The sequence below is a fragment of the Choloepus didactylus genome, chromosome 12 (assembly GCF_015220235.1).
Source record: "Choloepus didactylus isolate mChoDid1 chromosome 12, mChoDid1.pri, whole genome shotgun sequence".
Lineage (NCBI taxonomy): Eukaryota > Metazoa > Chordata > Mammalia > Pilosa > Megalonychidae > Choloepus > Choloepus didactylus.
This window is the reverse complement of record NC_051318.1, coordinates 94,372,032-94,398,380: the sequence shown is the minus strand read 5'-3', so window position 1 is coordinate 94,398,380 and position 26,349 is coordinate 94,372,032. Positions and strand designations below refer to the sequence as shown.

At 39.6% G+C, this 26,349-nt stretch overlaps 1 protein-coding gene across 1 annotated transcript in view; it reads left to right on the top strand.

Moving 5' to 3' along the window:
• Window positions 1–26,349, top strand: part of GTF2F2 (general transcription factor IIF subunit 2) — a 229,870-nt gene that overhangs the window by 91,497 nt on the left and 112,024 nt on the right. The window contains exon 5 of the mRNA XM_037799715.1: window positions 14,045–14,126. Coding sequence (XP_037655643.1) covers window positions 14,045–14,126 — 82 coding nt within the window. The remainder of the gene's footprint in view (window positions 1–14,044; window positions 14,127–26,349) is intronic.

Sequence of the window (26,349 nt, the reverse complement as noted above, 5' to 3'; positions counted from 1 at the left end):
TACTTACGTCACACCTGTGCCAACCCTCCCTGGAGCTGTTTCGAGTTGTTCCTCTAGTTAGTTCATTCTGTGTATACAGTCTCCTGAGCAAGACTGAAGGCTTGAGCCTTTGACTCTGGCTTCCTCCTTGCCTTCCTACTCTGGAACTTGTGCTCATCTTTACTACTGCCTAAAAGACATCAGTTACCAAAATGGGACCATGTTAATCAAAGCCAAAATATATTTCAGTACTTTCCCTACCTTAGGAAAGGTTTAATCCATAAAAATAACAAAGATACCCTTGTTTTAATTAGAGAGCCATGGCTAGCTATTTAAAGTGCAAAGAGCAAATAGGGGAGACAGTGAAGAGTGATACTATGGGTAAGGAAGCCGAGAAGATTTCTAGAGCCTCAGTCTGGTCTTCAGATTATGGTTTCAGTGTTTGATTTAAAATTGGGAATTCCCAGTGTGTTAGGCATACACATGATTTGAATATTATCATAAAACATTACATAAGCAGATACAACTTTGAGGAATATTTATGAAACCACTTGTTTGTTGCCTTGAGGTAAATAATCAAATGCTGACTCGAATTAGTTTACTAATTAGAAATCTGAGCCCGCTCATTTATTCCTAAAATTCCTGAGGAGTAAATAGTGATCAGAACATCAACTCACAAATTTAAGTAGGATATGAATTGCCTTCTTAATAATACAGGGAGAGCAAGTTTGCTTGACTGGTTGGTTCAGATACCAGGCAGCTTGTATTAGCAGGATTCACCCTGGGAACCACAGTAAAAAACTGCTAAGAAAATATTTTAAATAAGAAAGGAGACTATTAGGAATACTAAAAAGGGCTTACCTTTTAGAATAATGGGGAAATATTATTCTTTCAGTCCTTTTCCAGAGAGGGTGGACACAGGTGTGATGTAAATAAGAGTCAGCTTCACAAGTCTAGTGGGTCAGTCCAGAGTCTTGGTTACTGGCCCCGCTGGGCTGTGTTTTAACTTGAGTTGGAAAGGTTCTTAAAGGCCTCCACATTCAACTGGCTCCAGAGTGATCTTGTGGCGATGAATGCCCATATCTTCCTGATGCCTGATGACATTCTGATGTGTGTGATCTCATTACTTACATGCCAGTGCTAAGACTAAGCACACTTCCTGCTTACTTATTACTTTAACTTGTTCAAACTGGGGATGTCGTGAACTTCTGAAAAGTGCCAGTGGGTCATTTCTCTTAACTTCTTCAGTAGAGCATATATCAAATTGACGTATAGAATAGGAAGGCCCAGCTTAGAGCAGATGTTATGTATTTCTGTCTTAGGCAGCTTCTGAATGTTTTGTTGTTGTTGTTCCAAGAAACAGTTTCTAATTTCTACTCAAAATTTAATTTTATCTAGTCTTTTAGAAAGTGTAAGAGCAAACAAAATAACCTAATGAAATAGTGAAACATCCCCAAGAGGAGGGGAAGGCCAGTAGGGTTTTTAAGTGAAATGTCTGAATTATAGAATAGAATCATGGAACATGGAAACTGGAAGAGTTTCCAGAGGCTTTGTTACATAGGTGCTGAAGTCCAGAGATATGGAGTAACTTCCCCAAAGTAACACTGCCATTTGGTGACAGAATCAGAATTAGGAAACTTCTGTGCTTTGTGTACTTACCTTTAAAATTCTGCTCATATTTTTTCTGGAACTAGCTGGCAGGATATGGATAAATAAAATATCACCGTGAAGTTGTGTATTCATGCTCATTAAGATTCTTTTGGTTTCAAGTAACAGCAACCAATTATCACACCAATCTAGAGAAAAAATATAAAAGATTGGGGGAGAATTTGGGAAGGGTAAGGGAATATTTCTCAGAATCCAAAGAGCTGAATAAATGGCCAAGTCTTGAGAAAGATAGGAATTGGGTCATTGCAAGGCCTTCAGTAGTGTTAGCTTGCATGCTTTCTTTCAGAGTGCTGCCTTCCATATGTCCTTCCAGTGATTTCTGGTGTGGGTCCATTAGATGAAAATTACAAGTTCCAGAGAGAGAGAGAGAAAGAAGGCCAAAGCCTTGCTCACACTGTTCCACCACCTTCAGTGCCCGCCCTTCTCACCTGCCAGTCTGAATCCTTCTCATTTTTTAAGCATTGCTTTCTCTACATTTGGTGTCTAGACCAGAGCTTTTCTTGGTCCCCAGCTAGACACAGTCTCTTCTTTTTTAATTCCAATGCTATGTATGTCTCTGTCTTATAACCCTTAACATATTCCACTCTATAGAATTCCATGTGGCCCACATGGATGGACCAGTAGTTGGTCAGTTACACTAAAAAACAGGGAATCGTTTAAAAATGTTATCAGTGTGCATTCCTATATATCTTAAATATTTGATCTTAAAACTTAGAAATATTCATGGAGTCACCAATGCACATGTAGAACAAAGCCTTTTCTTTGAGAATAGGATGCTGATGGCATATTTGCTTTTTCTTGAAAAAATTGGAACTCATAATTTAGTTTAGATTTTCAATTTTGGTACTTTAAAAAGGAAACAAAAACTTAAATCTGTGAAGCAGTATGAATGCAGAATCCTTCTAGATTTTTATGCCTCTCCTCCAGTCTTTAACAGCTGTCTCATGCATGCTAATTTGACAGTATTTTTTAAGCAACTCACCTTTATATCAAGACTTAACAGAACATTCAATCTGGCTTCATAAAAACAACCCCCCCATTCTCATAAGGTAATGGGCTTACATAATATATAATAAAATTGCATAATAACAGAATAAAACTAGCATAAAGGTGAGCAGACATGTATAGTACTAGAGATCAGCCTGCTTACTGGCCACTGATGTCTAGGAAGCTGTGGGCATCTGTCAGTATATTTTATAGAGGGGAATGGAGAGCCTTGGTTAACCTGGAAGTGGATTAAGTGGAGGTTTATCAGAAGTGCTTCTGCTGTATTAAGATAACTTATATACATATGTTATTATCCTACTAGATCAGCAGCTCTCAAAATGTCAGCTGGGGACCCACTGGTATGGGGATCCCTGAGATTCTTTCAAGGGTCCTGTGGGATCAAAACTACTTTCATAATATTAAGCCTCTTTTTGTCTTTTTCACTGTCATTCTCTAAAATTTTCTCAGTTTTAGTTTATAATATGGTAAGTATCGATAGATAAAACCTACGTAAGTGCAAGTTCTTTGGGGCTCCTGAGTACTTGTTAAGAATATATGCCACAGAAGGTTTGAGAATTGCTGTGCTCCTTGAGGGCAGGCGCCATGTCTCATAGTTGTTGTTCCTGATGTACTTTTGCATTACCTTTTGCATAATGGGCACTCAGTAAATATTTGATAAATATATGAACAGAAAAATGTATTATTTTTTCAAAGTATTATGGTCTTTCAAACTGGGCCAACAGAGCAGTTCTAAGTATGGGTCCTACACTAATGGATAGGATCTATTGTAAGTAGATTATAGATCCTATTCATAGTGCTTTCAGACACTTTAAAAATAAATTCTAATATTTAATGCCTTTTGAAATCTTAAGCAGTATTTTGAAGAACAAAAGACATATGGTGTAGTGGAAAGAATATGAAGATGTGTTCATGTGATGCGGATGGAGTGTGAAGGCTTTTAAAAGCGAGTAGGCAAATCACATTTAGCAGGCTGTATCATAAGGAAGTTGTTTGTTTTTTATTTAAGAGAAGAAGGGGAGATGGTGAGTGAACAGAGATGTGAGGTTATTTAAGAGCTGCTAGTTGGTAGAAAAATTCATTGATTGTGATCAAGTTAATCTCCTTTCACCTGAGAAGCATTTGAAAGCTCTTTAGATTTGAAAAGAAGTTATGATGGACAGAAAATGATGGTTTGGGGAAGGGAATGTTATTGCTTTGTGTGAATGACCTTGATTGAAGAAAAGTGAGGAGTCTGGTGGCCGCATTGAAATGGGCAGGTGCTTTGGATGCTTCCTCCTCTTTTCAGGTGTCATATGGAGAAGGTGGACAGCAGATACCCTTAACTACAGATTAAATTTAGCCTGTCCACCTGGAGTATATATTGCTAAATGGGGAGTATGCAGAGGTGGTATTAGAAGGTAGCTTTTTAAATATTCAACATTAATAAACTCAAAAATATGTAGCTAAGTTGTTTTCAGGGATGATATTCTAAATCTGTTTTTTTAAAAAGGATTGTCATGTTTCAGTATTAGATTTTCCTCATGCATTTAAGACACTTTATACATTGAAATTTCTGAATATTGCTATTGTATGATGACTGAAGAATTTTTCTGGGTGGACTTTTTGGCTTCAGTAGAGAGGCAAACTTGAATATATAATATTTGTTTTTACTTTAAAAAGTTCAAATTTTAGGCTTATTAAATATGTAAATAAGAGGAAATTCTTTCTAGATTTCTAGGCTTAAATTTAATATAAAATAATTATGGCCCTGTTATTATTACCTTCCTGGCAGATTTTGGTATAAGGTAGTCATGCTTCTCATCACTGCTTTTTTTTTTTTTTTTTAATCATCATTTTATTGAGATATATTCACATACCACGCAGTCATACAAAACAAATTGTACTTTCGATTGTTTACAGTACCATTACATAGTTGTACATTCATCACCTAAATCAATCCCTGACACCTTCATTAGCACACACACAAAAATAACAAGAATAATAATTAGAGTGAAAAAGAGCAATTGAAGTAAAAAAGAACACTGGGTACCTTTGTCTGTTTGTTTGCTTCCCCTACTTTTCTACACATCGATCCATAAACTAGACAAAGTGGAGTTTGGTCCTTATGGCATTCCCAATCCCACTGTCACCCCTCATAAGCTACATTTTTATACAACTGTCTTCGAGATTCATGGGTTCTGGGTTGTAGTTTAATAGTTTCAGGTATCCACCACCAGCTACCCCAATTCTTTAGAACCTAAAAAAGGTTGTCTAAAGTGTGCGTAAGAGTGCCCACCAGAGTGATCTCTCGGCTCGTTTTGGAATCTCTCTGCCACTGAAGCTTATTTCATTTCCTTTCACATCCCCCTTTTGGTCAAGAAGATGTTCTCCATCCCACGATGCCGGGTCTACATTCCTCCCCGGGAGTCATATTCCACGTTGCCAGGGAGATTCACTTCCCTGGGTGTCTGATCCCACGTAGGGGGGAGGGCAGTGATTTCACCTTTCAAGTTGGCTTAGCCAGAGAGAGAGGGCCACATCTGAGCAACAAAGAGGCATTCAGGAGGAGACTCTTAGGCACAAATACAGGGAGGCCTAGCCTCTCCTTTGCAGCAACCGTCTTCCCAAGGGTAAAACTTATGGTAGAGGGCTCAACCCATCAAACCACCAGTCCCCTATGTCTGTGGTCATGTTAGCAACCATGGAGGTGGGGTAGGCGAATACCCCTGCATTCTCCACAGGCTCCTCAAGGGGGCACTACATCGTTTTTTTTTTTGTTTTTTTTTTTTTATCCTTGTTTGTCTTTTTTCTTTTTTTTTTTTAACTTTCCCTTCTTTTTTCAAATCAACTGTATGAAAAAAAAATTTAAAAAGAAAACAAACATACAATAAAAGAACATTTCAAAGAGACCATAGCAAGGGAGTAAGAAAAAGACAACTAACCTAAGATAACTGCTTAACTTCCAACATGTTCCTACTTTACCCCAAGAAAGTTACATACTATAGCAACATTTCAGTGAACTTGTTCCTACTACATCCATCAGAAATTAACAGACCATAGTCATTTCTGGGCATCCCCAGAACGTTAAATAGCTTATCTGTTCTTCTTGGATTATTGTTCCCCCTTCCTTAATTGCTCTCTACTGCTAGTTCCCCTACATTCTACATTATAAACCATTTGTTTTACATTTTTCAAAGTTCACATTAGTGGTAGCATATAATATTTCTCTTTTTGTGCCTGGCTTATTTCGCTCAGCATTATGTCTTCAAGGTTCATCCATGTTGTCATATGTTTCACCAGATCGTTCCTTCTTATTGCCGCGTAGTATTCCATCGTGTGTATATACCACATTTTATTTATCCACTCATCTGTTGATGGACATTTGGGTTGTTTCCATCTCTTGGCAATTGTGAATAATGCTGCTATGAACATTGGCGTGCAGATATCTGTTCGTGTCACTGCTTTCCGATCTTCCGGGTATATCCCGAGAAGTGCAATCGCTGGATCGAATGGTAGCTCTATATCTAGTTTTCTAAGGAACTGCCAGACTGACTTCCAGAGTGGCTGAACCATTACGCAGTCCCACCAACAATGAATAAGAGTTCCAATTTCTCCACATCCCCTCCAGCATTTGTAGTTTCCTGTTTGTTTAATGGCAGCCATTCTAACCGGTGTTAGATGGTATCTCATTGTGGTCTTAATTTGCATCTCTCTAATAGCTAGTGAAGCTGAACATTTTTTCATGTGTTTCTTGGCCATTTGTATTTCCTCTTCAGAGAACTGTCTTTTCATATCTTTTGCCCATTTTATAATTGGGCTGTCTGTACTATTGTCATTGAGTTGTAGGATTTCTTTGTGTATGCAAGATATCAGTCTTTTGTCAGATACATGGTTTCCAAAAATTTTTTCCCATTGAGTTGGCTGCCTCTTTACCTTTTTGAGAAATTCCTTTGAGGTGCAGAAACTTCTAAGCTTGAGGAGTTCCCATTTATCTATTTTCTCTTTTGTTGCTTGTGCTTTGGGTGTAAAGTCTAGGAAGTGGCCGCCTAGTACAAGGTCTTGAAGATGTTTTCCTACATTATCTTCTAGGAGTTTTATGGTACTTTCTTTGATATTGAGATCTTTGGTCCATTTTGAGTTAATTTTTGTGTAGGGGGTGAGGTAGGGGTCCTCTTTCATTCTTTTGGATATGGATATCCAACTCTCCCAGCCCCATTTGTTGAAAAGACCATTATGGCTCAGTTCAGTGACTTTGGGGGCCTTATCAAAGATCAGTCGGCCATAGATCTGAGGGTCTATCTCTGAATTCTCAATTCGATTCCATTGATCTATATGTCTATCTTTGTGCCAGTACCATGCTGTTTTGGCAACTGTGGCTTTATAATAAGCTTCAAAGTCAGGGAGTGTAAGTCCTCCCACTTCGTTTTTCTTTTTTAGAGTGTCTTTAGCAATTCGAGGCATCTTCCCTTTCCAAATAAATTTGATAACTAGCTTTTCCAAGTCTGCAAAGTAGGTTGTTGGAATTTTGATTGGGATTGCGTTGAATCTGTAGATGAGTTTGGGTAGAATTGACATCTTAATGACATTTAGCCTTCCTATCCATGAACATGGAATATTTTTCCATTTTTAAGGTCCCCTTCTATTTCTTTTAGTAGAGTTATGTAGTTTTCTTTGTCTAGGTCTTTTACATCTTTGGTTAAGTTTATTCCTAGGTACTTGATTTTTTTAGTTGCTATTGAAAATGGTATCTTTTTCTTGAGTGTCTCTTCAGTTTGTTCATTTCTAGCATATGGAAACATTACTGACTTATGTGCATTAATCTTGTATCCCACTACTTTGCTAAATTTGTTTATTAGCTCTAGTAGGTGTATCGTCGATTTCTCAGGGTTTTCTAGATATAAGATCATATCATCTGCAAACAATGACAGTTTTACTTCTTCTTTTCCAATTTGGATGCCTTTTATTTCTTTGTCTTGCCGGATTGCCCTGGCTAGCACTTCCAGCACAATGTTGAATAACAGTGGTGACAGCGGGCATCCTTGTCTTGTTCCTGATCTTAGAGGGAAGGCTTTCAGTCTCTCACCATTGAGTACTATGCTGGCTGTGGGTTTTTCATATATGCTCTTTATCATGTTGAGGAAGTTTCCTTCAATTCCTACCTTTTGAAGTGTTTTTATCAAAAAGGGATGTTGGATTTTGTCAAATGCTTTTTCAGCATCTATTGAGATGATCAATTGATTTTTCCCTTTCGAGTTTTTAATGTGTTGTAATACATTGATTGTTTTTCTTATGTTGAACCATCCTTGCATGCCTGGAATGAACCCCACTTGGTCATGGTGTATGATTTTTTTTAATGTGTCTTTGGATTCGATTTGCAAGTATTTTGTTGAGGATTTTTGCATCTATATTCATTAGGGAGATTGGCCGGTAGTTTTCCTTTTTTGTAGCATCTTTGCCTGGTTTTGGTATTAGATTGATGTTAGCTTCATAAAATGAGTTAGATAGTGTTCCATTTTTTTCAATGTTTTGAAAGAGTTTGAGTAAGATTGGTGTCAGTTCTTTCTGGAAAGTTTGGTAGAATTCCCCTGTGAAGCCATCTGGCCCTGGGCATTTATTTGTGGGAAGATTTTTGATGACCGATTGGATCTCTTTGCTTCTGATGGGTTGGTTGAGGTCTTCTATTTCTTCTCTGGTCAGTCTAGGTTGTTCATATGTTTCCAGGAAATTGTCCATTTCCTCTACATTATCCAGTTTGTTGCCATACAGTTGTTCATAATATCCTCTTATAATTTTTTTTTAATTTCTTCAGGATCTGCAGTTATGTCACCTTTTTCATTCATTATTTTGTTTATATGGGTCTTCTCTCTTTTTGATTTTGTCAGTCTAGCTAGGGGCTTGTCAATCTTGTTGATCTTCTCAAAGAACCAACTTTTGGTGATATTTATCCTCTCTTGTTTTTTTGTTCTCTATGTCATTTATTTCTGCTTTAATCCTTGTTATTTCTTTTCTTGTACTTGGTTTAGGATTGGTTTGCTGTTCATTTTCTAGCTTCTTCAGTTGATCCATTAGTTCTTTGATTTTGGCTCTTTCTTCCTTTTTAATATATGCGTTTAGTGCTATAAATTTCCCCCTTAGCACTGCTTTTGCTGCATCCCATAGGTTTTGGTATGTTGTGTTCTCATTTTCATTCGTCTCTATATATTTAGCAATTTCTCTTGCTATTTCTTCTTTAACCCACTGATTGTTTAGGAGTGTGTTGTTTAACCTCCAGGTATTTGTGAATTTTCTAAGTCTCTGATGGTTATTGACTTCTAATTGTATTCCATTGTGGTCAGAGAATGTGCTTTGAATAATTTCAATCTTTTTAAATTTATTGAGGCTTGTTTTATGTCCCAGCATATGATCTATTCTGGAGAAAGTTCCGTGAGCACTAGAAAAGTATGTGTATCCTGGTGATTTGGGATGTAATGTCCTGTATATGTCTGTTAAATCTAATTCATTTATCAGATTGTTTAGGTTTTCAATTTCCTTATTGGTCTTCTGTCTGGTTGATCTATCTATAGGAGAGAGTGATGTGTTGAAGTCTCCCACAATTATTGTGGAAACATCAATTGCTTCCTTTAGTTTTGCCAGTGTTTCTCTCATGTATTTTGTGGCACCTTGATTGGGTGCATAGACATTTACGATTGTTATTTCTTCTTGCTGAATTGCCCCTTTTATTAGTATGTAGTGGCCTTCTTTGTCTCTCAAAACATCCCTGCATTTGAAGTCTATTTTATCTGAGATTAATATTGCTACACCTGCTTTCTTTTGGCTGTAGCTTGCATGAAATATTTTTTTCCATCCTGTCACTTTCAATTTCTTTGTGTCCCTGTGTCTAAGATGAGTCTCTTGTATGCAACATATTGATGGTTCATTTTTTTTGATCCATTCTGCAAATCTATATCTTTTAATTGGGGAGTTTAATCCATTTACATTCAACGTTAAAACCGTGAAGGCATTTCTTGAATCGGCCATCTTATCCTTTGGTTTATGTTTGCCATATTTTTCCCTCTCTCTATTAATATCCTTTATTGTACCCATACCGAATCTCTTTAGTACTGAACCTTTCTCCAAGTCTCTCTGTCCTGTCTTTGTTTCTCTGTCTGTAGGGCTCCCTTGAGTATCTCCAGTAGGGCAGGTCTCTTGTTAGCAAATTCTCTCAGCATTTGTTTGTCTGTGAAAAATTTAAGCTCTCCCTCAAATTTGAAGGAGAGCTTTGCTGGATAAAGTATTCTTGGCTGGAAATTTTTCTCACTCAGAATTTTAAATATATCGTGCCACTGCCTTCTTGCCTCCATGGTGGCTGCTGAGTAGTCACTACTTAGTCTTATGCTGTTTCCTTTGTATGTGGTGAATTGCTTTTCTCTTGCTGCTTTCAGAACTTGCTCCTTCTCTTCTGTGTTTGACAGTGTGATCAGTATATGTCTCGGAGTGGGTTTATTTGGATTTATTCTATTTGGAGTTCGCTGAGCATTTATGATTTGTGTATTTATGTTGTTTAGAAGATTTGTGAAGTTTTCCCCAACAATTTCTTTGAATACTCTTCCTAGACCTTTACCCTTTTCTTCCCCTTCTGGAACAGCAATGAGTCTTATATTTGGACGTTTCATGTTATCTATCATATCCCTGAGGTCCGTTTCGATTTTTTCAATTTTTTTCCCCATTCTTTCTTTTATGCTTTCATTTTCCATTCTGTCATCTTCCAGGTCACTGATTCGTTGTTCAACTTCCTCTAGTCTTGTACTATGAGTGTCCAGAATCTTTTTAATTTCGTCAACAGTTTCTTTAATTTCCATAAGATCATCCATTTTTTTATTTAGTCTTGCAGTGTCTTCTTTATGCTCTTCTAGAGTCTTCTTGATTTCCTTCGTATCCCGTACTATGGTCTCATTGTTCATCTTTAGTTCTTTGAGTAGCTGCTCTAGGTGCTGTGTCTCTTCTGGTCTTTTGATTTGGGTGCTTGGGCTTGGGTTATCCATATCGTCTGGTTTTTTCATATGCTTTATAATTTTCTGTTGTTTTTGGCCTCGTGGCATTTGCTGAACTTGATAGGGTTCTTTTAGGGTTTGTAGACCTATTGAAGTCCTTATCTCTAATTTATCAGATCTACAGCTTCGTGGAGTACACTTTCTTTAACTAACCAGCAGGTGGCGTCCACGAGCCACCTGTTCTCCACGAGCCAGTTCTCCCCTGCTTAGCCTTTTTGGTGAGTGGGGGAGTGAGTCTTGTGGGGACCAATTGGTGTACCAAGCTTGCGTGTGTAGTTGGTGTTGCCTGCCCTGTATGTGGGGCGTGTTTCTGGGCAGTTGGGGAGGGGGGGTGGCCCTAACAATCAAATCTCCCTGGTGATCCTAGAGTTTTAAAGCTGCTGCAATAGTCTAATCCTTCAGTTCAGTCCTGCCACAGTTTGTCTCTGCCACTGACCCACAAGTCTTTGGTATTGGCGTATGGCTCCTGAGACTTGCAAGTGGGCCCCTCTTCCAGGCTGTGCACCCCGGGTCCTCTGTTGAGGGATGACTGTGCTATGTCACAGGTGAGTGCCGTCCCCCCAGGGCAGTTCTGGGCTGCTGGGCTGTGTAGGGAGGCTCCCAGTCTGCTCAAATGATGGCTGAATGGGGCTTTGTTAATTCACACTGCTCCACCTTCCCAGCTCTGGGACAATCAGCTGAGGTTGCAGGGAAGGCTAATGTCCACGCCCAGTTTTGTGGTGTGTGCCTGTTATTTGAAGCACTTCTGTCACACTGGGTTGTCTGGGGCAGCTCTGGGCTATGGGGCTGGCGATGGGCAGGAGTGTTTCCTGTCCACCAGGATGGTGGCTGTGAGCGGACACCCCCCTTTTCTTGGGAAGTTGTGGTGTTTAGTGAATTTTCTCAGCCACTGGATTATTGCCTTTTGTCTCAGAGCTCTCTTAGTTCTGCTTTTGACTTGATGTGCCCAAATTGCAATTCTTTGAAGCTTTCTGTATTGGGCTTCTTAGAGTAATTGTTTTAGAAAAAGAAAAAAGGATTAAAAAAAAAAAAAAGGGCCCTCCTCAGAGATCTAATGGGTTATTGAAATGCTAATAGACAAAGCAACCAGGGCCCTTAAGGAAAGGTCCACAGAGCAGAGAGATCAGCTTTTCTTCGGGATTTGCATATGCGCCTCAAGGCCTGAGCTCCGCCCTTCCCCTTTCTGTGTTCACCAGAACTCCAAAAATCCTCTGCTTTTATTTTGGAGTTTTTCGTGTTATTTTTTTTTCTCTATGCCTGTCTCCTCTCTGCTGGGCTGGCTGCTCTCAGATTCTCTGGTGTCTGGTCTCAGTCTATCTATGGTTGGAGTCTGGATCAGTAGAATGAGTTTCCGAGAAGGGCTACCACTGCAGTTCTCCCTTCTCCTTCCCGGAGCTGGCAGCCCCTCCTCCCACGGGACTGAGCCTGGCAGGGAGGGGCGCGGGTCCCCTGGCCGCAAAAACTTACAGATTTCGCTGGTCTCAGCAGTTCGACATTTTCATGAGTGTTGTATGAAGTATGCCCAAAGACAGATTGCTCTGTGGTGTCCAGTCCACGCAGTTCCTGGCTTTTTACCTACTTTCCTGGAGGAGTAACTAAAACTTACAGCTCACCAGTCCTCCATCTTGCCCCACCTCCTCATCACTGCTTTTTCCAGCCGTTTGACAGCCTATACTTGAGATTTGTTGTGTATACTGTGATGACAGTTCCTGGAAATATTGAGTACATACAGGTATTCGTGATTAGTACTCAGAGGCTACAGTAAAGAGCCCTGGTTTTTGGAGACAAAATCCAGATAGAGTTCCTAGTGTCAATCATGCCGGCCTGGTTCTTTGTGCCCTCTACCTTTTGGTCAGTTTACCTGTCTCCCCAGGGAATTCAGTGCTTCTGGAAGGCAACATGGTGTTTTAGTCATATAGTCATCTTTGATTGCACATTGCCTAGATGGTGCCCTTCACAGAGTAGGCATTTAGTTAATGCCATTGGAATGAATGAAGTAATTCACCCTGAATAGATGAGTCATAAGTGCATTGCTGATGAACCAAGGGATTTTCTGCATCTCCTCTCAAACCCAGGTGAATTCTCACAGAAATATGAGTGAGTCCTCACTGCTCATAGCCATATGTTTGGGCTGTAGGAAACCTGGTGCCATCATGGGAGCTTCATATATGTGCTATCAGTAAGCCAGCGGACACCAAGTGACTCCACAGTGATGCTTGTTGCCTAGTAGACACGCAGTAAATGCTAGGTTTTGCTTTCCTGTTCCGTTTTTCAGAAGTTTTATGGCCTATATTAGTCAGGGTCCTCCAGAGAAACAGAATTGACAGGTTATGTATGTAAATATTATAAGATTTATTATAGGAATTGGCTGGCGAGAATGTGGGAATTGGCAAGTGTGAATTCTGCAGGGCAGGCCGCAAGTTGGGAACACTAATAAAGGTTTCAGTGAATTCCCCAGTAGAAGCTGGCTGGCTGAAGTAGAGATAGAAATTCTTCTTTATGACCACCAAAGTTGTCATTTCTCCCTTTAAGGCCTTCAGCTGTTTGGACGAGACTTCTCATGGCTGAAGGCAATCTCTTTCATTGTTGAAAGATGTAATCAGCCATAGATGCAGTCAGCTGACTTAAATCCATGAAATACTCTCACGGCAACAATCAGGACAGTGCCTCCTTGACCAAAGAATGGGACACCATAACTTAGCCAAGTTGACACGTGACCTTAACCATCACAGGGCCCTTACAAGAATTATTATTAACGGTCAAAAAAAATGCTTTGCTTTTTGGGCATGTATTCAGAGTAAAGTTCAAGTTTGACACACCCACATTTATAATTCTTCTAGAAAACGGAAAAGAGCAACTGACAGGCTGAACTTAGTGCACAATAAAACCTAGATAATGACCTGCCTACTTTCACAGTATTTTCTGGGCCAGCTATCTTAGCCACAGTGTATTCTGGAATTTTACACATGTACACACACACACATTCAACCTTATACACCCCATTCTTTGGTTTAGACTGACTGTATTTTCAGAAGTCACTTCTCTGCCAAAAATGATAACCTCCATACCCTTCAGAAATTGTTTTATTTTGTTTTATGTTCCTTGAAGCCACCTTATTTAGAAAGAGCTGAGTGTATAAAAGCTGTTATTGGTGAGAAGTTATGAATAAACCTAAATGGGAGCCCAGTTTGTTACTAGCCAAGAATAAGGCTTCTCTTTAGTCTAACCAGTGATACTACTATAAAGTTAATACTATTCCTTTTGTTTCCTTGATTTTTATTTTTATATTTTATTATCATATGGTTAGTGTATCAAAAGTCTTGGGAAGGATAAATATTATCTCTGAATGCATTTTGTTAATTTTTTTCTTTCCATTCAAGATAAGCTTTCATTGGAAGGAATAGTGGTACAAAGAGCTGAATGCCGGCCTGCTGCCAGTGAAAACTACATGAGATTAAAGAGGTTGGTGTTTTTTTTTAACTTTAAAATTTTACATGATATTTCCTTTCTGGAATGGAGATATATTAGATTGCCTATTGACTACATGAAAACTATGGTTATTGTTGAGAATTTTTCTTTGTGTGTGTGTGTGTTTTGAGACTGCTTTTAAAACTAAAGACACTGGGGAACTTTCAGAATGTAGGCTGTTTATTGGAGGTATTTTAAGCAATTGTCCTGGAATCCAAGTTTTTTTAATCTTTTTCTAGTTGGCCTTATAAATCTTGCTTCTCTGAAGACATATAATAAGACCTTTGTACTATTTTATTTTTCAAAAACTGTAATTTTCTCATAAAATATGAAGCAACTGTAGCTGCTAGAATATCATCGTTTTCTTTTCATTTACAGAGAACTTTTATAAACTTCTGTACTTCATTAAGAGATTTTCCTTCAGGGTTTCCCTCCATCCACTTCTGTATGTGGTTAACATTTTGTAGTTAGCAGTTAAAGATGACTGTAAATTCTTGACATCCCAAATCTTATGACTTTCAAAGAGTCAGCAGATGTATAAACATGAAGAAATGTTTAATGCCTATGTCATGGTTTATCTGTAATATATTTCAGCCCATGGTATTTAGATTTCCAGATTCATTCATTCAGCACTTACTGTGTGTCAGGTGCTTTTTTAGGAGCTAGAGAAACAGTAGTGAACAAATAGACAAACTCTCTGTCCTCACCAAGCTTACGTTTAGTGCGTTGCAGGCTCCACGGAACTGGTGGTTGAGAACACACTGTTCAAGTGAAAGCAGCAGCCTTTCTGGAGATCAGCATTTTCATCTGTAAAAGAAGCTGGTTGAGCTGGATCATCTCCAAATTTCATATCATCTTTTTAATTTCCCCCCTTTTCTCAGTTAGATTAGACTCTGTCTCATGGGATGAAATGACAAGACTGATTTTATTCTTTAATAATTTCTCTAATTTAAATGGCCCTCCAGGGCAGGTAGAAGGGTGGCAATCAAAATAAAAAATTTTGTAGCTTTAGAACACAGGCAGAAAGGTTTTTCTCTCTCTCTCTTTTTTTTTTTTTAAGTCTGTTACATAGTTTATTATATAATACAAGTCTTTTTTGAAGATTTATCTTCTTCAAATCACTATTGGAATTGAAAAATGCAGTCTGGTTACTGAGCTTCTTGCCAAGATGTTTTTTCTGTGGGCTTGATTTTCTCTTAAGGTTTCCTAAAGATTTCTGATGATGAGATCAGGCAGGTCGCCTGCTGTATTTCTGAAATGGCTATTTCTTTCTTACCTAAAATGAAATTAAAATTGTTTGGCTTTTTGAGTACTCTAAACAACCAGCCATTATATATTTTTGTCTTTACCCGAGTGAGTTGGGAAGGAAGTAGGGTGATTCAGGTGACAATCATATGAATGTAAGTAGATGACATAGGACATGAATGTTATAAAGGATGAGATTTTTTTTTTTTTTTTGACCAGGTGCAGAGAAACATGCAGGCACAAAGGCACAGGGGAGACTTCAGGGACCTGGATGTAGTTCCACAAGCCTGAAGGGCAGGATTTGAGGGAGGAAATGGCTGAACCTCTAGCCCAGACCACTTTCTTGAACTCCAAACTTATTTATTCAAAACTGCTTGGATGTTTAATAGACATTACAGATACGTCAGAAACTGTACTCCCAATGTTTTTTCCAAAACCTATTCTACCAGCAGTCTTTCTCATCTCAGTTTTTATGCCAACTCTGTTCTCCAGTTTTTCTCATCCAAAAACCTTGGCTATATCCTTGACTCCTCTCACACACTCCACATCCAGTCTGTCAGAAAATCTTGTTGACTGTGCCAGTGTGTTACACATCCAGTGTCTATTTCCCACCACCTGCATGAGCTGCCATAACTGATCTGTCACCTGGATTGCTGCAGTGGCCTCCCCGCCAGAGTTCCTGCTTCTACCCCTGCTCCATGATAGCCTGTTCTCAGTATAGCAGCCAGGACAGTTCTTTTAAAATCTAAGTCAGATTATGCTATTCTCAGCTCAAGTGTCATTTGTAATGTTTCCTATATTGCACAGAATAAAACCCAAGTCCTTCTAATGGTCTACAAGGATCTCACTACTCCCTCGCACCTCTTCTCTCTGGCCTTACCCCCCATGCTCTGCGCTAACAATCCATGAGCATTCTAGACACACTTCCACGGTTGGGCCTTTGCACTGGCTATTCTTGCTGCTTGGAACATACTTTCTCCAGAAAACTGCATGCCTCACCTCCCTAAAATTTTCAGATCTCTTCTCAGATACCACCTTTTCAACAAGGCCTACCCTAACCACCGTGCCTCCTTTTGTGTATTTTCTTCATAGCACATATCACCTCCCAATATACTATATAATTTACTTACATTTTTCACCATCTTCTCTCTACTACAGTTTATGCACCCATGAGGCATAATTTGTTTTTAGTTTGCTTTGTTTTGCTTTTGTGTGTGTGTGTCTGTTTTGTTCACTGATAGACATGCATGCACACATGCACCTACACCAAGTGCCTAGAATAATACGTGACACATACTAGGTTGTCAGTAAATATTTGTTGAATGAAAGAATGGCAGGAGATAAGGTTTGAAATGTAGGCCGTCATTAATTGCTGAAGAGTTTTTTTTTTTTCCCCCAAACCAAACTGTATCCAGCTTTATTGAAGATACTTTTCATAAACAATAATGGTATTTCAGGCAGGACATGGGCAGACAGTTGGTAACAGTATACAGCAACTTTCAAACTCCCTTCTTCAGTGGACTACCAAAATCAGAAAGCCACTATGAAACCCAATGAAATCTTCATTTGATGCTCTGAACAGGGAAAGTTTAGAGTGAGGGTTGACATTTCACATGTGGCATGTTTGACAACTTTTCACGAGCCGACCCTGACTTTCAGGAAATGAAATGAAAATGGCAGAATTATCAATTTGAAGATCCACAACCTAAACAAAGACTCACTGCTCTTTTGCAAGATGCCGTCTCCAGGGCATCACTGAAAGGTCCAAATTGCCTGACATTCTGGAAACCAATTCTTTTGGGTCAGGCCCAGCAGGTTTAAGGGAGTCAAGTCTTTGCTGAAGGCTGAGAGGGAGAAGAGGACATGAGGACATAAAACGAGTTTTAGTTTTTCCATATCACAAGGCATTTGTGCCAGGGTGGCTAATCTGTGTCAACATCAGGGAATCCCATCTCCTGGGAGTAAAGAGGAAGTCTCTCAAACTTAGAGGGGAAAGGTGTTTCCCTCCATATCAGTCTAGCTTCAGAGACATTCTATCAGTGACGTTTGCCCCTTCCCCAAAAAACAACAATGAAGTGTTCTGTGTGCCAACAACATAGCTTAAAAAAAGAGTAAAACAAAATTTTTTTTATTAAACTTGATAAAAAATTACTATTCAAACTGTACAGTCACCAGAAGTGCACAGTTATCAAAAATGCACACACTTCATTTGGCATCTTCAGCTTTCTGTGCCTGGTCTGTTTTGGCATCTCCATTTTCTGCAGGGTTATTCCCATCCTTGCCCCTTTTCTCCTTTGGGTACCTTCTCTCCCTTCTTTGCAGGGTTCTTTTTAGGCTTGGGTTCTGGCTTTGGAAGAGCAAGTTTAGCAGATAACCTTTCAGATCTTTTCTGTGGTTTGTCTTTTACCTGCTGAAGAGTCTTATAAGAAACTTGGACTCTAAATAGCTATTTACAGAGACACCGAAGAATTTTAAGTTGGTTGGAATATGGAGGGATTTGTTTTGGAGATAGATGACCATAGTGTAAAGACTGTGTTTCAGTTTGCCAAAACTGTCAAAATGCAATTTACCAGAATTGGGTTGGATCTTACAATAATAATTTATTAGCTTGCAAGTTTACAGTTCTGAGGCCATGAAAATATCCAAATCAAGGCATTGACAGGCACTGCCTTCTCCCCAAAGACTGGCTACTGGCGATCCGTAGCTCCTCTGTCATATGGCAACGTCTTCTGGTCTCTTCCTTTTCTCCGGTGTTTCATTGCTTCCATGTCTGGCTGCTTCTCTCTCAGCTTCTCTGGCTTTTTTCTCTCAGCTTCTCTGGGGCTTTTTTCTGTGTCTTCTCTGTCTTTTATCCTCTTACAAAGGACTCCAGTAAGAGGATTAAGACCCACCCTGAATGAGGCGGGTCACATATCAACTTAAAATCTTACTCACCAGAAGATCATACTTACAGTGGATCCATACCCACAGGAACATACAGTTCGGGTACATACAGACTGGGAGCAGGGAGATAAGCCAGAGGCTATATAATAATTCAGGTTTAAAATATCTGCATGGATTTTCCAAGCGGCGGCCTCGGCAGGCGGGACAAGCGCTTCACTGGCGCGGAACCCACGGAGGAGGCGCCCAGGGCTCTTGGTGTACTTGGGCTGCGTGCATATTGCACTGGTGGGATCCCCTGCAACATGATTCAGATCCAGCACCAATTACTCCTCCAGGAAAGTAGGTAGAAAGCCAGGAACTGCGTGGACTGGACACCACAGAGCAATCTGACTTTGGGCATACTTCATACAACACTCATGAAAACGTGGAACTGCTGAGATCAGCGAAATCTGTAAGTTTTTGCGGCCAGGGGACCCGCGCCCCTCCCTGCCAGGCTCAGTCCCGTGGGAGGAGGGGCTGTCAGCTCCGGGAAGGAGAAGGGAGAAGTGCAGTGGCAGCCCTTATCGGAAACTCATTCTACTGATCCAAAATCCAACCATAGATAGACTGAGACCAGACACCAGAGAATCTGAGAGCAGCCAGCCCAGCAGAGAGGAGACAGGCATAGAAAAAAAACAACACGAAAAACTCCAAAATAAAAGCAGAGGATTTTTGGAGTTCTGGTGAACATAGAAAGGGGAAGGGCCCTGAGGCGCATATGCAAATCCCGAAGAAAAGCTGATCTCTCTGCCCTGTGGACCTTTCCTTAATGGCCCTGGTTGCTTTGTCTCTTAGCATTTCAATAACCCATTAGATCTCTGAGGAGGGCCCTTTTTTTTTTTTTCTTTTAATCCTTTTTTCTTTTTCTACAACAATTACTCTAAGAAGCCAATACAGAAAGCTTCAAAGACTTACTATTTGGGCAGGTCAAGTCAAGAGCAGAACTAGGAGAGCTCTGAGACAAAACACAATAATCCAGTGGCTGAGAAAATTCACTAAACACCACAACTTCCCAAGAAAAGGGGGGTGTCCGCTCACAGCCATCATCCTGGTGGACAGGAAACACTCCTGCCCATCGCCAGCCCCATAGCCCAGAACTGCCCCAGACAACCCAGTGTGACGGAAGTGCTTCAAATAACAGGCACACACCACAAAACTGGGTGTGGACACTAGCCTTCCCTGCAACCTCAGCTGATTGTCCCAGAGTTGGGAAGGTAGAGCAGTGTGAATTAACAAAGCCCCATTCAGCCATCATTTCAGCAGACTGGGAGCCTCCCTACACAGCCCAGCAGCCCAGAACTGCCCTGGGGGGACGGCACTCACCTGTGACATAGCACAGTCATCCCTCAACAGAGGACCCGGGGTGCACGGCCTGGAAGAGGGGCCCACTTGCAAGTCTCTGGAGCCATACGCCAATACCAAGGACTTGTGGGTCAGTGGCAGAGACAAACTGTGGCAGGACTGAACTGAAGGATTAGACTATTGCAGCAGCTTTAAAACTCTAGGATCACCAGGGAGATTTGATTGTTAGAGCCACCCCCCCCTCCCTGACTGCCCAGAAACACGCCCCATATACAGGGCAGCCAACACCAACTACACACGCAAGCTTGGTACACCAGTTGGACCCCACAAGACTAACTCCCCCACTCACCAAAAAGGCTAAGCAGGGGAGAACTGGCTTGTGGAGAACAGGTGGCTCGTGGACGCCACCTGCTGGTTAGTTAGAGAAAGTGTACTCCACGAAGCTGTAGATCTGATAAATTAGAGATAAGAACTTCAATTGGTCTACAAATCCTAAAAGAACCCTATCAAGTTCAGCAAATGCCACGAGGCCAAAAACAACAGAAAATTATAAAGCATATGAAAAAACCAGACGATATGGATAACCCAAGCCCAAGCACCCAAATCAAAAGACCAGAAGAGACACAGCACCTAGAGCAGCTACTCAAAGAACTAAAGATGAACAATGAGACCATAGTATGGGAGATAAAGGAAATCAAGAAGACCCTAGAAGAGCATAAAGAAGACATTGCAAGACTAAATAAAAAAATGGATGATCTTATGGAAATTAAAGAAACTGTTGACCAAATTAAAAAGATTCTGGACACTCATAGTACAAGACTAGAGGAAGTTGAACAACGAATCAGTGACCTGGAAGATGACAGAATGGAAAATGAAAGCATAAAAGAAAGAATGGGGAAAAAAATTGAAAAAATCGAAATGGACCTCAGGGATATGATAGATAATATGAAACGTCCAAATATAAGACTCATTGGTGTCCCAGAAGGGGAAGAAATGGGTAAAGGTCTAGGAAGAGTATTCAAAGAAATTGTTGGGGAAAACTTCCCAAATCTTCTAAACAACATAAATACACAAATCATAAATGCTCAGCGAACTCCAAATAGAATAAATCCAAATAAACCCACTCCGAGACATATACTGATCACACTGTCAAACACAGAAGAGAAGGAGCAAGTTCTGAAAGCAGCAAGAGAAAAGCAATTCACCACATACAAAGGAAACAGCATAAGACTAAGTAGTGACTACTCAGCAGCCACCATGGAGGCAAGAAGGCAGTGGCACGATATATTTAAAATTCTGAGTGAGAAAAATTTCCAGCCAAGAATACTTTATCCAGCAAAGCTCTCCTTCAAATTTGAGGGAGAGCTTAAATTTTTCACAGACAAACAAATGCTGAGAGAATTTGCTAACAAGAGACCTGCCCTACTGGAGATACTAAAGGGAGCCCTACAGACAGAGAAACAAAGACAGGACAGAGAGACTTGGAGAAAGGTTCAGTACTAAAGAGATTCGGTATGGGTACAATAAAGGATATTAATAGACAGAGGGGAAAAATATGACAAACATAAACCAAAGGATAAGATGGCTGATTCAAGAAATGCCTTCACGGTTATAACGTTGAATGTAAATGGATTAAATTCCCCAATTAAAAGATATAGATTCGCAGAATGGATCAAAAAAAAATGAACCATCAATATGTTGCATACAAGAGACTCATCTTAGACACAGGGACACAAAGAAACTGAAAGTGAAAGGATGGAAAAAAATATTTCATGCAAGCTACAGCCAAAAGAAAGCAGGTGTAGCAATATTAATCTCAGATAAAATAGACTTCAAATGCAGGGATGTTTTGAGAGACAAAGAAGGCCACTACGTACTAATAAAAGGGGCAATTCAGCAAGAAGAAATAACAATCGTAAATGTCTATGCACCCAACCAAGGTGCCACAAAATACATGAGAGAAACACTGGCAAAACTAAAGGAAGCAATTGATGTTTCCACAATAATTGTGGGAGACTTCAACACATCACTCTCTCCTATAGATAGATCAACCAGACAGAAGACCAATAAGGAAATTGAAAACCTAAACAATCTGATAAATGAATTAGATTTAACAGACATATACAGGACATTACATCCCAAATCACCAGGATACACATACTTTTCTAGTGCTCATGGAACTTTCTCCAGAATAGATCATATGCTGGGACATAAAACAAGCCTCAATAAATTTAAAAAGATTGAAATTATTCAAAGCACATTCTCTGACCACAATGGAATACAATTAGAAGTCAATAACCATCAGAGACTTAGAAAATTCACAAATACCTGGAGGTTAAACAACACACTCCTAAACAATCAGTGGGTTAAAGAAGAAATAGCAAGAGAAATTGCTAAATATATAGAGACGAATGAAAATAAGAACACAACATACCAAAACCTATGGGATGCAGCAAAAGCAGTGCTAAGGGGGAAATTTATAGCACTAAACGCATATATTAAAAAGGAAGAAAGAGCCAAAATCAAAGAACTAATGGATCAACTGAAGAAGCTAGAAAATGAACAGCAAACCAATCCTAAACCAAGTAGAAGAAAAGAAATAACAAGGATTAAAGCAGAAATAAATGACATAGAGAACAAAAAAACAATAGAGAGGATAAATATCACCAAAAGTTGGTTCTTTGAGAAGATCAACAAGATTGACAAGCCCCTAGCTAGACTGACAAAAACAAAAAGAGAGAAGACCCATATAAACAAAATAATGAATGAAAAAGGTGACATAACTGCAGATCCTGAAGAAATTAAAAAAATTATAAGAGGATACTATGAACAACTGTATGGCAACAAACTGGATAATGTAGAGGAAATGGACAATTTCCTGGAAACATATGAACAACCTAGACTGACCAGAGAAGAAATAGAAGACCTCAACCAACCCATCACAAGCAAAGAGATCCAATCAGTCATCAAAAATCTTCCCACAAATAAATGCCCAGGGCCAGATGGCTTCACAGGGGAATTCTACCAAACTTTCCAGAAAGAACTGACACCAATCTTACTCAAACTCTTTCAAAACATTGAAGAAAATGGAACACTACCTAACTCATTTTATGAAGCTAACATCAATCTAATACCAAAACCAGGCCAAGATGTTACAAAAAAGGAAAACTACCGGCCAATCTCCCTAATGAATATAGATGCAAAAATCCTCAACAAAATACTTGCAAATCGAATCCAAAGACACATTAAAAAAATCATACACCATGACCAACTGGGGTTTATTCCAGGCATGCAAGGATGGTTCAACATAAGAAAATCAATCAATGTATTACAACACATTAACAAGTCAAAAGGGAAAAATCAATTGATCATCTCAATAGATGCTGAAAAAGCATTTGACAAAATCCAACATCCCTTTTTGATAAAAACACTTCAAAAGGTAGGAATTGAAGGAAACTTCTTCAACATGATAAAGAGCATATATGAAAAACCCACAGCCAGCATAGTACTCAATGGTGAGAGACTGAAAGCCTTCCCTCTAAGATCAGGAACAAGACAAGGATGCCCGCTGTCACCACTGTTATTCAACATTGTGCTGGAAGTGCTAGCCAGGGCAATCCGGCAAGACAAAGAAATAAAAGGCATCCAAATTGGAAAAGAAGAAGTAAAACTGTCATTGTTTGCAGATGATATGATCTTATATCTAGAAAACCCTGAGAAATTGACGATACAGCTACTAGAGCTAATAAACAAATTTAGCAAAGTAGCGGGATACAAGGTTAATGCACATAAGTCAGTAATGTTTCTATATGCTAGAAATGAACAAACCGAAGAGACACTCAAGAAAAAGATACCATTTTCAATAGCAACTAAAAAAATCAAGTACCTAGGAATCAACTTAACCAAAGATGTAAAAGACCTATACAAAGAAAACTACATAACTCTACTAAAAGAAATAGAAGGGGACCTTAAAAGATGGAAGAATATTCCATGTTCATGGATAGGAAGACTAAATGTCATTAAGATGTCAATTCTACCCAAACTCATCTACAGATTCAATGCAATCCCAATCAAAATTCCAACAACCTACTTTGCAGACTTGGAAAAGCTAGTTATCAAATTTATTTGGAAAGGGAAGATGCCTCGAATTGCTAAAGACACTCTAAAAAAGAAAAACGAAGTGGGAGGACTTACACTCCCTGACTTTGAAGCTTATTATAAAGCCACAGTTGCCAAAACAGCATGGTACTGGCACAAAGATAGACATATAGATCAATGGAATCGAATTGAGAATTCAGAGACAGACCCTCAGATCTATGGCCGCCTGATCTTTGATAAGGCCCCCAAAGTCACCGAACTGAGCCATAATGGTCTTTTCAACAAATGGGGCTGGGAGAGTTGGATATCCACATCCAAAAGAATGAAAGAGGACCCCTACCTCACCCCCTACACAAAAATTAACTCAAAATGGACCAAAGATCTCAATATAAAAGAAAGTACCATAAAACTCCTAGAAGATAATGTAGGAAAACATCTTCAAGACCTTGTATTAGGCGGCCACTTCCTAGACTTTACACCCAAAGCACAAGCAACAAAAGAGAAAATAGACAAATGGGAACTCCTCAAGCTTAGAAGTTTCTGCACCTCAAAGGAATTTCTCAAAAAGGTAAAGAGGCAGCCAACTCAATGGGAAAAAATTTTTGGAAACCATGTATCTGACAAAAGACTGATATCTTGCATATATAAAGAAATCCTACAACTCAATGACAATAGTACAGTCGGCCCAATTATAAAATGGGCAAAAGATATGAAAAGACAGTTCTCTGAAGAGGAAATACAAATGGCCAAGATACACATGAAAAAATGTTCAGCTTCACTAGCTATTAGAGAGATGCAAATTAAGACCACAATGAGATACCATCTAACACCGGTTAGAATGGCTGCCATTAAACAAACAGGAAACTACAAATGCTGGAGGGGATGTGGGGAAATTGGAACTCTTATTCACTGTTGGTGGGACTGTATAATGGTTCAGCCACTCTGGAAGTCAGTCTGGCAGTTCCTTAGAAAACTAGATATAGAGTTACCATTCGATCCAGCGATTGCACTTCTCGGTATATACCCGGAAGTTCGGAAAGCAGTGACGCGAACAGATATCTGCATGCCAATGTTCATAGCAGCATTATTCACAATTGCCAAAAGATGGAAACAACCCAAATGTCCTTCAACAGATGAGTGGATAAATAAAATGTGGTATATACGCACGATGGAATACTACGCGGCAGTAAGAAGGAACGATCTCGTGAAACATATGACAACATGGATGAACTTTGAAGACATAATGCTGAGTGAAATAAGCCAGGCACAAAAAGAGAAATATTATATGCTACCACTAATGTGAACTTTGAAAAATGTAAAACAAATGGCTTATAATGTAGAATGTAGGGGAACTAGCAATAGAGAGCAATTAAGGAAGGGGGAACAATAATCCAAGAAGAACAGATAAGCTATTTAACGTTCTGGGGATGCCCAGGAATGACTATGGTCTGTTAATTTCTGATGGATATAGTAGGAACAAGTTCACAGAAATGTTGCTATATTAGGTAACTTTCTTGGGGTAAAGTAGGAACATGTTGGAAGTTAAGCAGTTATCTTAGGTTTGTTGTCTTTTTCTTACTCCCTTGTTATGGTCTCTTTGAAATGTTCTTTTATTGTATGTTTGTTTTCTTTTTAACTTTTTTCATACAGTTGATTTAAAAAAGAAGGGAAAGTTAAAAAAAAAAAAAAAAAACACGGAAAAAAAAAAAGATGCAGTGCCCCCTTGAGGAGCCTGTGGAGAATGCAGGGGTATTCGCCTACCCCACCTCCATGGTTGCTAACATGACCACAGACATAGGGGACTGGTGGTTTGATGGGTTGAGCCCTCTACCATAAGTTTTACCCTTGAGAAGACGGTTGCTGCAAAGGAGAGGCTAGGCCTCCCTATGGTTGTGCCTAAGAGCCTCCTCCCGAATGCCTCTTTGTTGCTCAGATGTGGCCCTCTCTCTCTAGCTAAGCCAACTTGAAAGGTGAAATCACTGCCCTCCCGCCTACGTGGGATCAGACACCCAGGGGAGTGAATCTCCCTGGCAACGTGGAATATGACTCCCGGGGAGGAATGTAGACCTGGCATCGTGGGACGGAGAACCTATCTTCTTGACCAAAAGGGGGATGTGAAAGGAAATGAAATAAGCTTCAGTGGCAGAGAGAATCCAAAAGGAGCCGAGAGGTCACTCTGGTGGGCACTCTTACTCACACTTTAGACAACCCTTTTTAGGTTCTAAAGAATTGGGGTAGCTGGTGGTGGATACCTGAAACTATCAAACTACAACCCAGAACCCATGAATCTCGAAGACAGTTGTATAAAAATGTAGCTTATGAGGGGTGACAAGGGGATTGGGAAAGCCATAAGGACCACACTCCACTTTGTCTAGTTTATGGATGGATGAGTAGAAAAATAGGGGAAGGAAACAAACAGACAAAGGTACCCAGTGTTCTTTTTTACTTCAATTGCTCTTTTTCACTCTAATTATTATTCTTGTTATTCTTGTGTGTGTGCTAATGAAGGTGTCAGGGATTGATTTAGGTGATGAATGTACAACTATGTAATGGTACTGTGAACAATCGAAAGTACGATTTGTTTTGTATGACTGCGTGGTATATGAATATATCTCAATGAAATGAAGATTAAAAAAAAACAAAAAAAACA